The 17791-nt window shown below is 36.7% G+C and overlaps 1 protein-coding gene across 2 annotated transcripts in view; it reads right to left on the bottom strand.

Annotated features, from left to right (window-relative positions):
* Positions 1–760: 760 nt before the first annotated feature.
* The window catches only part of LOC150077839 (peflin-like), a 54866-nt gene continuing 37835 nt past the window's right edge, over positions 761–17791 (bottom strand). For both annotated transcript variants that reach the window (XM_090384846.1, XM_090384844.1), the window contains exons 3-5: positions 12049–12234; positions 5112–5255; positions 761–1055 (exon numbers count right to left, since the gene is read on the bottom strand). In XM_090384846.1, the coding sequence (XP_090240972.1) occupies positions 832–1055; positions 5112–5255; positions 12049–12234 (554 nt within the window). In that variant the 3' untranslated portion in view covers positions 761–831. The remainder of the gene's footprint in view (positions 1056–5111; positions 5256–12048; positions 12235–17791) is intronic.

Below are 17791 nucleotides of genomic sequence, written 5' to 3' on the forward strand. Positions count from 1 at the left end.
GGCAGTTCAAGAGGGCGGCAAAATTTTTTTGATATTGTTTTCTGATTGGTTAACGCTTATCAGTATTCAACATTTAGGGCGGCAAATTTTATTTTGATTACTGGCAAGCACATAGCAACAGTGCTACTGTTTGATGCTAGCCACAAACAGTTGGGGAAATATTCCTGTCTCAACTATATTTTTTGATTGTATAGGTATGGTATAAAGGATAGTTTGCTTTTCAGAGGGAAAGATAGACCTGAAAATTCACAGATAAATCATACTACCATGGTATGAGACTAATCAACTGCTAAGTGTAAAAGCCTTGGAAATATTCCCATCAAGCAGGGATCTAATCAGAATTTGCCTCAACAAGTCAGTAGGCTTTTTAATCTTAGGCCACTCTGGCAAACCTAGCATAGAATGGATAATCAACATCTAATTTTGTATTCTTCTGAAATACTTCACTTTAGCCCATTCCCTCTCTCAACTGTGAATAGTTTAAAATTTAGCAGGCCAGAGAAACTTGGCCATTCACATTGCTTGATCCTCTTATTTAAATTTTAAAATAACACACATTCTGTATTCATTTTTTTTCTCCTCCAGTAATATAATATATACTAAGCGTATCACACTGAGCTTAGAAACACCAAAAATTATGAATTAAAAATTTGTTCTAATGAAAAGCAAAAAAAAAAAAAGAAAAAAAAAGTTTCATATTTGAGCATGAGACATAAGTTTATAATATCACGCATGATAAAAAAAAGCAACATTTTTAAATTACAACAGTAGTTTACTGTCGTTTCTATCCATTACAAGTAAAAACTACTTTTAACTTTATCAGGAAGTTTCTTATGATTTATGTAATACTGCACAGCTAAGGAAATCTTCGTAGTTTATCTTTATTGTTCCAGACATTTCGGTGTCCCTAGCTCGGAATGCATCAGTAAGAAGACGCAGTTGGACACAGAAGACTATAAAATCATCAAACTGAAGAGACCGTCGTGAACTATCATATTTTGCAATAACACTAGCAGTGAATTGCGGAGATAAGCGATAGCCCATTTCACTCAATGCTGTAGAGAAAAATGATAAAATTAGACAGGCTATAGTAAACTCTTGTACTTAATTCACATATATGATGGAGAAGGATAGGGGGAATAAATTCTCTACTTATAAAAATATACTTTTAAAGCAAATTAATGCTTGTTTGTTGTATTGTGATTGGTTTGCATTTTTAAAAATTCGTGTAATAATTTCATGATTTCTTAAATAACTGGTATAGTGACTTCTTAATTTATGTAAGGGTTACATTCCAGAATATCGTGCAATTTAAATTCATACGTAATGTAAATAATCACCAAAAGATGGAATAATAAACCTATGAGAGTAACTCTTGCATCTAGCTAAGTTACCCCTACCAGAACATACCATTCATTTTCTTTGGTTGAAAGACTCGACACTAAAAAAAAAAAAAAAAAAAAAAAAAACAGAAAAGAGCAACCAAAGAGATTCATTCATCTTTATTGGTTTACTTTTTTTTTTTTGTACAGTAAGTAAAAGTATGTTCGCTATAACCAACACACAGTACAACACAAAAAACAATTGAAAGAGATTGGGGTGGAAGGTGACCTTAAGCAGATTGATGAGAGGGATCATTATGGTCAGATTTAGACCAGATAAGTGGAAACATTACACTAAACTGGGAGGTGGAGGGTTCAACTTGGTTGCTCTCTCTTGAGTGCTTAAAAAAGAAATCCAGTTAGTTGCTTTGCACATTGCCTCTTCTCACACAACTCATAATAGCAATCAAGTATCTGTTTCCTGAAGTGAAAATCACTGGGAGCACCACTTATGAGAACATCCTTGGACCCAGGGGAGGTCCCCACAAACTGGATGCAAAAAATAATTTTGATATCATATATATACAGGAAAGCTTTTGATGCTAGTGCACACGGAAGGCTACTGTACAAATTGGAGCAGTATGGCATTAAGGGCAACTTGCTGCTATGGATAAAGGGATGGTTGAGTGGGAGAAGACAGAGTGGTAATCAAGGGGCACTGCTCTTCGTGGGCTAATGTTATTAGTGCAGTGCCTCGGGGTACAGCCCATTACTGTTTTGTATATTTATCAATAATATTAATGAAGGTATATATTAGGCTTAATGTCAAAGTTTGCAGATGATACAGAGGCTAGCAGGGTTAGTAATAACAGTATGCTACTGGAACAGGATCTAGAAAAGGTAGATGGGCTGAGAAGTGGCAATTGAAGTTTAACATTGACAACTGCAAAGTACTGCATATGGGTAGCAGTAACCCCAGAGAAATGTACCAACTGTGTGGTTACTACACTCAGGGTAGTGGAGAATGATAAAGAATTGGGGTTATTATGCAGTCGATATGAAGTTTTCTGAGTAGTGCAAACAGGCTGCCAGAGCAGGTCATGAATGATGTATACGAGAATTTTGCTGGCAAGGATAAGGAGGTGATTATCTCTATATAAGGCAATGGTCAGGTCACACCTTGAGTATTGTGTGAGTGAACTGCACAGGCATTTGGAGGGAATGGTGTGATTTTTTTTTTTTTTTTTTGGCTGATGCTGCATAAGCTCCTACACTTGCTTTCTTGCATCACGTGCCACTACTACTACTACTACGTCTGGAAGCTTCATTTTAGGAAGGATGTAGAGTTGCTAGAATGAGTACAGAGAAGAAGGGGAACAGAGGGGTGCTCTTACCAAGAAAGGCTTAAGTATTGCAAATTGCAGGGCCTGGAGACTAGCCACCTGCGAGATGACCTGACTGAGGTGTATAAGGCCTTGAATGGTTTGAACAGGCTCAATGCTGGTGGGATTCTGACTCTTGCTCAGATTACAAACCCAAGGGAGACAAACTGAAATTGAGTAACGACAGTTGTAGAATAGATGTGCAGAAATTTGCCTTTAGTCAGCAGGAAGTTGATTGTTGGAACAAATTTTAATCTGTCGTGGAAGTTGATAGCTTAAATAAATTTAAGGAAGAACTAAGACTTCCTTAAGCGTGAACGTATGGATGAAATGGGAAGTTTTTTTTTTTTGTTGTTGTTGTTGCTGTATAAGCTTGCTTTCTTGCATCATATGCCTCTACTAATGCTAATGCCTACATCCAAACATATTAAACTCAATCTTCTTTAGGGAAAACTCTTTAATAGCCATACAGGGACGTTGGCAGCCAAAAAATTCCAAGTTTCTCTGTCCCTATATTAGGAATTATCTTCTCGGCATTCAATCCAGTCCAATCTTTCGTCATTCTCTACCACATTTGATAAAAAATTTCAATGGAAAAAATTTATAATTCAACATGCCAAAGACTAATAGTGAACGTTGTAAGGCATATAGAGCACGTATACATGCAATGCAACCACCGAAACCATCTCCATTGAGTCAAAAAGGGATCTCTGTAAAAACTTTGTAATAAACTTGTAAAACAATTGTAAATTGAGGTCATCCATTCATTCTCCTCTGGCTTTCATTTGCTTGCTCTCCAGAGCAATTTGTGGTTTCATATTTCTTTCCTTTCAGAAAGTGCCCACAGTAGGCCACTTTTAAGGTGAAACGTCTTTAAGTGCATGTCCAGGCAGTTTTCACATGGGAATAATACTTGCATCCGTGGATTGACAAAAACCGCAGCAAAAATGTGACACGGAATGATTCATCATCCCCACCACTGTACACTCCATACCAGGCATGAGCGAAGCGGCACGTACACAGCAGCGACGCATGACACAACCAGTACCCCTACAGCGTGGCTACAGTGTAACTTGAACACGTGTCGCATTTACGTTTTAAATTGCTATATCTCAGCTTCTAGCAGTCCGATTTTAAAAATTTAAAAACGAAAATATTTTCTTTCATCATTCTCTACCACATTTGACAAAAAATTTCACTTGAAAAAATTTATAATTCAACATGCCAGACTAATAGCGAACGTTGTAAGGCATACAGAGCACGTATACATGCAACGTGACCACCGAAACCATCTCCATTGAGTCAAAAAGGGAGCTCTGTAAAAACTTTGTAATAAACTTGTAAAACAATTGTAAAATATTAAACCATTGTAACGTTGAAATAATAAACATTTCAAAATATTCTAAAGTTTCACAACTTCTGTTGTGTGCTTGACACAATTTTTTCTTCTCCATATCACCTTTATTATGTGTCTATTTGTCTTTGCCATTTGTAGAACTCTCTCATTACTAACTCTGCTTATCCATTTGATTCTCCACAAGCACCACATCTGAAATGTCTCATCTTTTTTGTAATTTTTAATTGCCCAGGTTTCTGTATTAATGTTATCAATTTAAAGATATATTCAAATTAAAATTATTATTTTAACAGAACTCTGCTTATCATTCATATCTATATTGTATATTTATGTACAGAAGTGTGTGGCTGCAGGCTGATTTGAACGTTGTATGGGCTGAAAAATCCAAATAGCTTGCATGGGGACTTGACTCCTTCCAATTGAGATTGGCTAATTGCAGCTTCAATTGAAGAGTCCTTGAGAAATTCCTAGTCATTCATTGGAACTGAACCTAGACCTCTCCAAATAAGTGGCAGATGGCGATGTTTTATATCAACTAAGCTGCCACAGGACAATTTAAAAATATAGTCAAAGAAAAAAAAAAGCTAATAAGGTCTTTGGTCAAATTAGCATATTTTTCATCATGATAATGCATTTGCTGTAAGATAGTTATTCACAAAAGGATCACACAGCTTGATCATTTCCTTATTCCCCCACTGGAAAATCAGGTTATCATTAGTTTATCTATTATATAAAACATTAAAGATCAAAAATAATATTTGAAATAATTGAAGGTTCTTTCTTTCTGAATTTGTCTGTACTTTACAGTTGTGTATTTTATTTGATACATAAAATAGCAGCTATATAAAATGAACTGCATACTAAAACCCCCAAAAAATTGAGTTATTCAAAGACTTAAGCATTTCATATTAACATTCAATAATCTAGAATATCTGATGATCTGGCACTGCCATGGTAACAGTAGAAGCTAGATTATCAAACTTATATAAAGAAAAAAAAAAGATATGTTTTTGTATGAAGATGAGCGATTACATTTAAAATTTGATTTACCTCTTTGTAGCTCATCCTGTTCAACATGACCTGATCGATTTGAATCATACTTCTCAAATACTGCTTTCCACTGCTGAATGTAATTAAACAAGTTCTGAAATTCCATCAAATCAATGCTACCATTGCTGTCCCGGTCAAACATAGCTGTAGTAATAAATATTAAGTTTATAAATAAATATTAAGGGAAAATCAAGGAAAACTATAAAATTTTCATACTGCATATGTTACTTTTCATGTATGTTTGGCAGGTAATTATAAATATTCAATTATTTTTAACTGCATCTAAAAACCCTTTTTAACAGTGGACCATGTGCAAAATCTGCATGGTTCACTGTTAACCAAGTTCTGTTAATGTAACTTCCATATAAATAAATTTGTAAACTCCTCTGACTACAGGTTGGTGAAGCACATAAAAAAAAAATTAAACATTTTCACTTTAAAATATGAATGTGGATTCGCTGCTTTAAATTACAGGTTTTCACATATCTGTCTGACGCATCTCAACTTTTAAAATTATTTATTACATGCAGATATAAGTTGTTACAAGCAGAGGGATAGACATGGTGAAAACAATAAATAATAATAGTATTTAAAATATACTAGGTTTTATCCCAATTTTTTTTAAATTTTGAGTTTTCACCTTCATTAAAGCATTTTGTAGAAAAATGAAATCTGGTGGCAGCACACTAGCTGCATAACATGCATATAGCTAATAGTAAGATTACTATAAAATTAATATAATATATTGGCATTTAAAAGTTAAGTTGCAACCATAAAATGCAACCTCAGATATCAAGGAATATACTCCTTAATTAAATTCTATCAAATCAATGTGGAAGAGCATTATGAAATTCATCATATATTGAATTATAAAAGAAATAACCATAATTACGAGATATGACTGCCCAAAATATAAGAGCCTGCATAATTCTGGCATTTAATAATGCATATGATCACAATGAGTTTTTTGTTGTTTACAAGGCTGATGATAAGGCCTTGTAATAAATTCCACTCCTCTACAAGGGCAGAGCTCAGTGCGTGAACTAGTTCACCATTTAACCATTTCATCCATAACCTTGAATGGACTGAGGTCAAAGGATTTAGCTGACCACTTCATCCAAAGAATATCCTTACTATGAAGAAATTTGTTCATCTACTAGTGAACATTAAAATGCAAATGAATTCAGAAATTATTTCTAAATAATTATTTCCAGCCTTCTTTTATCAATCACAATTTTTATCATAAATGATCTCAGAACATGTATTTGCTTTTGACATCAAATTCTGTACACTACAAAAATTATAACTATACAGTCTCATTCAAGCTTTACTGAACATGCACAGAATCAAAATATTTCATGCTAAGTAATATATAAAGTTCACAACAGAACTAAGACTGTAATGTAATGATTATATATAAACGGAAATTGTCTCATCTTAAAATTTGCTTTCACAAGAGTCTTTCTTCTCATGTAAAACTAACATGATATCACAGAATATAATGCATGTGCTAATGTTGCAATGGTCTCTATGCTGCATAACTGCAGTTAGCACTCTTTTGGAAATAATATGAATGGTAAGGAGTGAAATATAAACACATCAAGAGAATTTATTGTTTTGAGAATCACAATCAGTAATTAAGTATAACCATTTAAAACATTATTTCAACAAGTATACCGTTTACTATTATTAAAGCCATTTTCAGTTGTTATTCCTTAAATAAGTGATAAATGTGAGTTCATTTGTTCTTGCATGTCACAAATTTATAATTCAGTATGGTGCCCATCAGACACACAAGAGAGATGGGGGTACACACATTGCCAAAGTTATAACATTCTAACATCTTGCTTTAAACTAGTAAGTTAGGTCTGACGTAGCAGAGTGGTCAACCACAAGGATGCATTAGCACACGTGTTTGATGAACGGTGGTTCAAATCTGCACAACTGTGAAATACAGTTAATATTTGCATTCACTGTCAAAATGATAATGACAAACTGTAATCCCCGATCATCTTAGTACTGCCAGTTACACTGTTTTCTTACAGGGGCACTCCTTGAATTACTAGAGGTGTCCCTTTGGAAATACAGTAAAATATGTGGTTCCAGCATGATATAGAGCACCTCCATATTTGGATGAACAATACCTGTATTATGTTCTTGTCTGACTGATCGATAGGCCATGGAGGAGCCACCCTCTGGTCAGCCAGGGCTCTGGATCTGAACTCAGCAGGCTTCTTTCCAGGGGAACATCTGAAGGTAACTGTATACCAAACAAAGCTCATCAGCCTGGAAGATCATGTGGTATCTCTTAATTCGGTGAATACCCATCTAAAAAATAAAAAATCACAAGGCAAGCAGCTGTCTGTTCTAGGATGCACAGGGTGCATTTCAGGCAACTATACTAATGCCCATAGGTTTCAGTGCATGTGACTACCTCCAATCACTGGGTGACCACCCAGGTATGAATCAATGTAAATAGGGGTCGAGGAATGCCGCCCCTCTGTGTTACCAGGCAATACTAGGTAGCAGATGACTCTCATCAAGAGCTAAGTTCCGATCAACTCTTTCCCATCTTGCAGAATGACTGATGACTTTTGAGGTTATGATGAACATCATGGCGAGATCCAATCTTCCTTACATTTCGAGGGTACAGATCTAAAACGGTGTTCGCAGGCCAGCCACTAGTTAGTACACCAGACCGAATCTATTGGTAACTCTTTAGGAGGTTTCTGGATCAGCTAGTGTATAATCTTGCTACCTCTACTCTGCCAGATAGTGCTTTTTTCCAACAGTGACTTGTACTTGATAAGTAATTCTGCCAGTCTCCTACTCTTAATATGCCAACGTGTACAACAATATCACCTTTTGTACCCTTAAAAGATTATATCTGCTCTACAATGTCATCAACCTTTGCCCCTGCCAGACATACCCTGGTCCTGTTCCACCTATCCTTATATGACTGCCACAATGCAAATTTGTCAACAATTACTTTTTTGATCTTTGATGGTATATGTGTTTTCACATCAAAAAAAAGTCTGGATTAACCTTGAACTGCCTTTGTGTAACAGTGGAATAATTATTCATATTGAAAAATATGCCTTATGGTGGTGGTATGTTTAACCAAACTCTCCTTTCCCCTCTCAAATTGATTTCATATTAACTGTAAATGTCTATTCTATATTCATTCTACACATGTATTGGAGTAGGGTGGACTGTCTGGTTGCTTTGTACAAAAAAAACAGATATTTTCTGTTAATTCTCAAGGTCCATGAGGTTGCAGACATTCTCTCAGATATGCCAGACAAGCTGTGCTTACTACCTGGGAATTTAAAAGGGTAATGGAACTGATATTCGGATGACACTCAAATCAAGTGGACCCAATTTCGGCAGAAGTCCAGACGGTCTGTGATAGCCAAATCCTCTGCTTGCACCTTCACGATGGTGGGCCTGTTAGTAATCCTGGGTATAACCCCCATGCGCAAGCACACCATGGGTCACCACCCATGTGTGACACCCACACCACACAGAGGAATGCCGCCGCCATGTGTTACCAGGCAATACTAGGTGGTAGATGACTCATCAACCGGTGCAATACCACCACTTTGCTTATTAGAGGAATCCATGTTTAGTCTCCAGAGCTAAGTTCTGGTCAACCCTTACCCATGTCTTCCATCATGCAGTATGATTGATGTCTTTTGATGAACACTATAGCGAGATCCAAACTGCCTTCCATTTCAAGGGTACAGCTCTAAAAAGGTGTTCACAGGCCGGCTGCTAATTAGTACACTGGACCAAACCTATTAGTAACTCTCTAGGAGGCATCCAGATCAGCTAGTGTATAACTTGCTACCTCTATTCTGACAGATAGTGACTGGAGCGAGTCCGAGTAGTGTGTATGTGGGAGGCATTGTTGAGGCCACATTATGTCATGAATCTGGGTATATTCTTACCATGTGTATGCCATATCCAAAAATTTGATTACTTCATACAGCAAGGCCCCCACTTTTTCTTACTATTGAATACACAATGAATTGTCAAACAAATAGAGCAAGTTTATCTGCAAAAAGATCTAATCCTCCCAAACACTTCATAGTTTATTTCACAAATATATGTCTTCTCAGTTCTAATCTCAGTGATGTTCATTTCCACTTACAATCTGCCAAACCGCATGTAATTTTTCTGACAGAATCTCAGTTAATTCAACCACTGTTCATCTCAGTTGCCCAAATTATTTGCTGTATAATTCCTTTCGCCTCAAAGGCAGTCCATTCCGACATTCCCTGTCAGAGACTTGGTAATTTTGAATCTCTTTTCAATCTTCTCTGGCTTAAAATCTCTCTGCCTCATTCTGTCAAATTCATCTGTTGTCTCTACTGTTCTCTCAACTCCACTAATCACTTGGAGCTCTATGACTTCCTCTTTTGCAACTTAATATTCTCCAGTCCAACTTTCTTAACAGTGAGGTAATTTTCCTTGGTGATTTTAATGTTCACAATTCCAGCTGGCTACCGTTCTCTAGTCACGCAGACCCAGCTGATTGAGATACTGAGGCTTTTCCAATTACTAATGACCTCACACAGATTGTTCATTTACCTACCAGAATATCAGCAATCCTAACCATACAGCCAACACCCTTGATCTTTTTTCTCACAAACAGCCTTTCTAAGTACACGGTCGAAGTGAGTGGTCCTTTAGGCACCTCAGATCAGAACTTGGTGATTGTCTCTCCTCTAATGGAGAATTTATCTAATGGCTATTTCAACCTCGTGTTGTTTGGCATTACAATAATGCAAAATGGGATGACCTGCAAGATTTCTTATCTTCTTTACCTTGGTCGGATTATTGTTTCAAAACTTCTGATGTCAGCGTTTCCTCAGATCGTGTCAGTGAAATTATTCTTGTAGGAATGGAATCCTTTATTCCACACTCCACGTTAAAATCTCGTCCTTTATCTAAATCTTGGTTTTTCGAATAAATGTGCTAAGGCTGTTCAAAAGAAGAATGTTGCATATCGTAATTGGCTTGTTTACACTTCTTCAATTTCATTTTCTGCCTATGCCAAAGCTCGCAACAATTATAAAGCACTTATTAATCAGTCCAAACTAGATTTTGAACAGTCTAAGTGTAGAAAACTTGCTTTCTGCCCTAATGGTAGCCGAGCATTCTGGTCGCTTGCCAAAGCTTTTGTCCATTTTTGCCCATCTCTGCTCCCACTTCTGTCAAAATCAGATGGTTCTATTGTCACACCAATAATAAAGCTGACCTGCTAGCATCCCATTTTTCTTCAAACTCATGTATTAATGACCTTGGTAAAACACCTCCCACCATTCCCAACATGCTATATTCAATGCCTCCTGTGGTCTTCCTTGAAGGATTTTAACGAATCTTGATGCTAATAAAGGCTCCAGGTCCTGATGGTATTTCTCCACTTGTTCTCAAAACCTGTGCTCCTGAACTTACTCCTGTTCTTTGCCGCCTTTTTTCACTTTCTTATTCTGAAGGTGTTTTTTCCTTCTGCTTGGAAAATTTGTTCATATCCAGCCAGTTCCTAAAAAGGGTGACAAATCCCTCCCATCTAATTATCGTCCCATTGCAATTACTTCTACACTTTGTAAAGTAATGGAGAAATCAACTAACCGCCAACTCTTAAACCACCTAGAAATCTTCCATCTGATCAATGATTGCTAGTATGGATTCCTTCGGTATCGATCCACTGGTGGTATTCTGGCTTATGTTACCCATTTATGGACAAATTCAATGGAAAAGTTTGGCGAAACACAATCAGTTGCTCTTGACATCTCAAAGGCTTTCGATCGTGTTTGGCACAAAGGTCTTCTAAACAAGCTTCCATCTTATGGTCTGCCAACTGTCTTTTGCGATTGGTTATCCAGTTTTCTCTCTGACCGCAGACTAAGGGTGTGTGGTGTAGATGGCTCTCTCTCTTCTAACTTCTCCACTAATGTCAGTTCTTTTCCCACTCTTTTCTTCTTGTATATTAATGACCTTCTTCCATTGACTGGAAATCCTATCCATAGTTTTGCTGATGATAGCACATTGCATTTCACTTTCCAGTTTGAGAAACCTTGCCCTGCTCAATCAGCTTCATCTTCTCGAAGTTCCACTACCAATTTCTTAAATGCCGATCTCCAGTGGGGCAAAGACAACTTAGTTGATTTCAATCCTTCTAAAACTCAGCCCTGTCTTATATCTCACAAAAAGGATTCTTTTGCTTCTATGCTTTTCTTTGGTGACACTTCGATTTCTAGGCAAGATGATATATTTCTTTTGGGGATTACCCTGACTTCTAATCTCTCTTGGCATAAGCATATTACAAATATTGCTTCCTCTGCATCTATAAAACTTGGTGTTCTCTTTCACTCTCAGTGTTAATTTTCTTCTAAACAGCTGTTTACTCTGTACAAATCGCAAATCCGCCCTACCATGGAATATTGTTTCTACATCTGAGGCAGTGTCCCTCAAACCCTCTCTCAGGCTTCTAGATTCCATTCAGAAGAGAGCAGTTAGGTTAATTAATGACTCATCTCTAACAGTCTCTCCACTGTCTCGTAAATGTACTGTTTCTGCTGCGTGCCTTTTCTTTCATGGGCACTGTTCTTCTGAATTAGCTTCTATAATTCCTGCTGTCTCTTTCAAAACAGTCCGAACACGTGCAGCCAACATCCATTTACTGTCCAACTTCAAACTCACAGAACCAACTTTTCATCTTCCTCATTTATTCATTCAACTGCCATTTTTTGGAACAACCTTCCTTCATACGTATTTCCTGAAAATTACAGTCTACAGAAGTTCAAGTCTAATGTCAACAAATGTCTTCTTTTGTCTTCTCAACTTCCAACCCAAGCGCAGCACTAAGTACTTTAGGTTCTAATACCTCTCGTGTTTGCCATTTTCATAAAAAAAAAAAAAAAAAAATTACCTATCATCATCCTGCAAGCTTCTTCACTAAAATGAGTCATGTTACCATTGACCAGTGCCTGCCGTAGCTCCTGGAAAGAAATTCTACCTGTACGATCAGTGTCGACAGTTGTAAACCACTGATGGATTTGAGGATTTACTCCAGGAGGAGGCTGCTGCTGCTGTTGCTGCTGCTGAGGCCAACCACCTAAGAAGAAAAAAAAGATAATAATAATAAGTTAATCCTTTGTCATTACTTTTGGTGAGGTAACTTTTACAGTTCTTTACAATAAAGAAAATCTCTTTCAGACAAATTTAACTAAATGATTTCTAAATAGTCTATGCTAAGGACTTATCACTACCCTGTTATAGTAGTTCCACGTATTTTTGCTTATCTTTGAATCTTCAAAAAGTAGGAAATTTAATTCTTAGATTCAATAAAATACAATCTTTCAATTCTGCTTATGTAGATCACATTGTAGAGGATTAAAACAGAATTAATATTAAATACAATGTAGGATTTGTAAGAGCGAGATAGAGGTACCTGGAAAAGAACAAACATTATATCTTAAATTTTGTTAATTGGGGCCTGTTAGGAAGTTCGACATACCCTGATTTTAGATTACTCTTCAAATATGTATATATTAGAAACTTTACATTCTACTGTTTATCAAGGTGCTATTTTCTTTTAAAAAATGCATACTTTAAAATAAATTACAAATCTATGAACTAAGGAGCTCTTCTAATGGCGAAGCATCAGCCCCAACACCAAATTAATTAAACACTCAAGCACCCACTCATTCTGAAATTCTGAAGGTATAATAAATGAAATTTACTTTAAATTTTGCTATCATGAGCTTCCAAAAGACAAGACAAAATAAAGTAAATAGGACTTTGCCAGGAATTTTATTTAATTTGATTTGAAAGCTTGTGAGAGTAGAACTTAAGAGTAAATTTCATATTGCATCTTCTGAGTTCAGAGCAAATGGGTTCCTGGATGTTTTATCACTTTTAGTGGTGTGGAAGAGGGTGCTTTGATGTTTCATTTTGTTAGAAGAATTCCAAAATTCATGGATTTATAAGTTATTTTAAAATTTTTTTATACTTGATAAAAAAATAGAAGATAAGCTTTCCGATAAGTATCTGAATCTTAAATTCATAAAACCTTTAAAATGACACGATAAGATGACTAGCAATGTCACTTACTGAGTAACACAAAGAAGTGAGAGAAGAAGCAGAAGTATAACTTTGAGCTTTGTCTCATTATATACAAATATCTAAAAGGATGCCCACCTTTTGCAGATTTTTGTCTCATTTGGGTACCATTAACTCTCCCCATAGGCAGCACTCACCCTCCTCAAACTAGGACTTTTTGTAGTATAACAATCACACTAATTGGTAAAGGTGATGATTACAAACATTTTTAAGAGAAATAACAGCAGCCACATCTATAAAGCCATTTATACAAATTTTTTTACAAAATTGTTTATAAAAAATTTTGTAAAAGCTGTGTAAAACGTTTTTGTAGAAGTTACAAAATAATTTTTAAAAAAAAGAATATTTTGCAAAAGTTATTGAAAGTATGTACCATACACCGAGTTGGCTTTACATTAGCAACACCAAGCTAATACCTCATGGGGACACCTTTTGCCTGTAATATAGCCCACACACACACCTTGGCATGGACATGTAGTTTTTTTTTTCTTTTGGCTGGTGCAGCCTAAGCCTTAGGCTTCCTTGCACCATATGGCCTTTAAAAATACTCCACAAGGTGTTGCAGGGTGTCCTGTGGTAGTGCTGCCAACACATTGCACAATGTGCTCAGTAATGCCTTGTGGATAGTTGTCAAGTGGACAATTGTAGCATCAAATGTCCTTTTCCAGTAGGATCCAAACATGCTCAACTGGGTTGAGACTGAGTGAGTGAGTGAGTGAGTGAGTGAGTGAGTGAGTTAGGCAGCCATAGGTGGGCAGAGAATTCATTGTCATGTTCCTGAAACCAGTTAGCAAACTGCCAGGCCTTCTGGCACAGAGAATATGTCTTGTTAATTTTTGTTAATTTTTTTATTTATTTTGTGTAGGTGTCACTGCCACACAATAGCATTAGTGCAGTAAATGAAAATCCAGGTTATAATAAATTTTGTAATCAAATACCATAACTTTCATTACTGATAATAGTTCATATATAACATATTTTTTTACTTGTCTGGACATCCTGACCACTGAGAGGAGTTTGCATGCGATTAAGTGATTGGTATAGGCCCCAGAACATGCTCTTCACAGTGCTTTTTAATCATAGTTATATCTTAATGGGGATTAACCCGCAAAGGTGGCAACTTATTTAAAGTCACAATTAGGGGAAGTTCATATAATTATCAAAAAAATAATAATAATAATAATAATAATCATATCCAGATTGCTGTTATATAGATAGAACTTACAGACTGCCCTCATAAAAAAAATATTAAAAAAAAAGCCCAAGGAGCCAATAATCAGGACATCAGAAGACAGTAGTCCAACAAGGTGTTTCACTTAATGGTTTCAAGAATCATTGCTTTGTTAATAGATGATGGAGTTGTCTGGATACACTGTCATCATGAAAGGGTGTACTTGGTCAGTGACAACTAGTGATTGCAATACTGCAGCAAAATGAAAAAAAAACAATATTTTGATATTTTTTTGCATACCAGTATTTTACATTAACAAAATCCAATTTAAAATAGAAAAAGTATGTGAAATGAAATATTTATTTTGGGTAAAAAAGATATAAATATGTAAAGTTATATGATATAACATTATAACATAAAAAAATGCAAATTTTTCATTCTGATAGAAATTAATGTTTACTGATATAATCATATATAATTATTAAGAAATAATTATTTTAAAAAACCAAAGTGGAAAAAAAATACAAAACTTATTTTATTTCATACCTTTGTTTTAAAATGAGATCTTAGAAAACAAAATGAATTGATAGTGTCATTGCTGAGCCTTGAGCGAATTTTTGTACAAATATTACCCATGGCAGAGAAAGCTTGTTCCGAATCAACACTCGTTGAAGGAATGGTGAGAAGATATTGATATGCCAATTACAAATATTTCCCTCTAATTTCTTCCTCTTCAAATAAGCTCATCGTTTGTTTGATAATTTTGAGATCTTTTCGAAATACATTTCCCCCCCCCTGCATTACTTTTAGATAGTCCTGCATTACTTCTCTAACCAGTGACCCCATTATTTTCCCTGGAAAAGAAGTTAAACTTACAAGTCTGTAATTACCTCATGTCTCCCTTTGAGTTTGGGATAAATTTGCATCATTAGACCAGGCAACAGATTTCCACATGTCAGTAGTCTAGTGTTGATGATGATGTGCCAATGCAAGTTCTTATTTCTCACAGCGAGCACGAGTACCCATGATGGCTTTCAACTGCCATGAGCTAACGTATAGTGCATAGTCCATGAAATAGCATCTCAATGTATACAATGCAGATTTGGGGAGACCCCAGTACTTGAGCGGAGATGGAGGAAACCCCTGGTGCCATTTGACATTAAACACACTCTACCACTTGCCCCTTCCCCAGTGGGGGAGGGAGACAGCTTGCCATCTTCTGCACCCCCCATCACCCTTCTCTCCTTTCTGGTGGGGCATAGGCATGCCCCACTGCAAACTGAAGCTACCTTCCCTATCAGCTCCTTATCTCTGACTATATCCCCCCCCAGTCTTTAGGCTCCCTCCCCCACTCTAACTATATGCAAGCGAAAGTCCTACACAATCCAAATTTAACCATCAAAATAAATTTCGTCGAAAACTCTCGGCTTCTCTTTCTAGTGCCTTCACCACGCGAACTAACCTACACCAATTGATGTGTATATGTATGTTTGTATATATGTACATGTGCACTCCCCTCCTCCTCCCACTTTTTTTTTTTTAGGTCCTAGCCACTGAAATCTCAGGAAATTAGGTGGCAGGACCTGCCAGAGTGAACTATTGACTACTGGGTACCTGGTCTGCCTCCACTGGGCGAAAGTGGGGAAATGTTGGGCCTGAGCAGGGGTCCAGTGGCTAAAGGACCAGAAGAACAATGGTACATGACACTACACATATACAATGTCTATACACTTTTAAATCTCTGGCATTTCCAGTCAACTGGTACACCCACAATGTAATCAATGCGGAGATGGGGGAAACCCCTGGTGCCACTTGACAGTAAACACACTTTACACTTTATCACTTGACCTGCAACACTATAAGCTATAAAAATCCATGAGGATAGTGGTCCTGCTATTCCTATGTTGTACTGGGTGGTTAGCTGGGCTACTGTGCTGTGTTTCTGCTGTGTTACAAAATGACACACATGATACTATCACAGGCATTGACCACACACAGCTATCCCACATGTGACCTTTGGTTGGTTGTTGAACTGCTATTGCCAAGATACTGACACCTATACATCTTACCCACACAATTATTCCACATATAAAGTCGAGAAAATCTCTATGCTGATACATTTTTCCTCGCAGACACTCAAACTGATCTCCAAAGTGTGCAAACTACAGTCTTATATCAGCCATTACTGACTTTGAGCTTTCACCAGCATCACAGACCAGTCCATTCCTATAAGTCCACAGGGTTGTTGCTAATGCAAAGCCAACTAAGTGTATTTTGTATGTAACATATTTCCTGCCATATAAGATGAACTTTTTTTCCCCAGAAATCTATCTCAAAAAAAAAATCAATCTGCATCCTATAAGGTGATGGTCCTAGCTATCACAAACAAGCATGTTGTTATGATGATGCAAGTGATTTTGGTATTTGGTATATTACAAATAGTCATGTTACAAATAACCTTCATTGGCCAACAGTAAAATGGCAAAGGCTTGAAAAAGAATTGAACAGCTGGATAATAGAACAGAGGAACTGTGGTATATCCAATTTGATTGAATACTATAATGTGGTTACAAAGGAACTGGATGCGAAAAATAATTTTGATATCATATACTTGGATTTCAGGAAAGCTTTTGACACTGTTGCACATGGAAGACTACTGTACAAATTGGAGCAGAATAGTATTAAGGGTAAGTTGCTACAATGGATAAAAGGGTGGTTGAGTGGGAGAAGACAGCGAGTGGTAATCAATGGATGCTGCTCTTCGTGGACTAATGTTATTAGTTGAGTGCCACAGGGTTCGGTGTTGGGCCCACTGTTGTTTTGTATATTTATCAATGATATTGATGAAGGTATATCAGGCTTAGTGTCGAAGTTTGCAGATGATACAAAGGTCGGCAGGGTTACAGTAATGGTAGTGTGCTACTGCAACAGGATCTAGAACATTTGGGCAGATGGGCTGAGAAGTGGCAACTGAAGTTTAACATTGACAAATGCAAAGTACTGCATATGGGTAGAAGTAACCCCAGAGGAATGTACCAACTGTGTGGTACTACACTTAGGGTGGTAGAAAATGAAAAAAACCTGGGATTAATGCAGTCAGATATGAAGTTTTCTGAGCAATGCAGACAGGCTGTAAGGGCAGGTCGTGGGGTTTTGCCAATGATATACAGAAATTTTGCTAACAGGGAAAAGGAAATGATTATCCCTTTGTATAAGGCAATGGTCAGACCACTACCTTATACAAAGGGATAATCACTTCCTTTTCTTGCCTTGGGTACTGCGTACAGGTCTGGAGGCCTCATTTTAGGAAGGATGTAGATTTTCTTGAGCGTGTACAGAGAAGGGTAACAAGGTTGGTGAGGGGAATGAAGGGATAATC

Source organism: Mastigoproctus giganteus, chromosome 11, assembly GCF_048544385.1.
Source record: "Mastigoproctus giganteus isolate SK-2022 chromosome 11, ASM4854438v1, whole genome shotgun sequence".
Taxonomy (NCBI): domain Eukaryota; kingdom Metazoa; phylum Arthropoda; class Arachnida; order Uropygi; family Thelyphonidae; genus Mastigoproctus; species Mastigoproctus giganteus.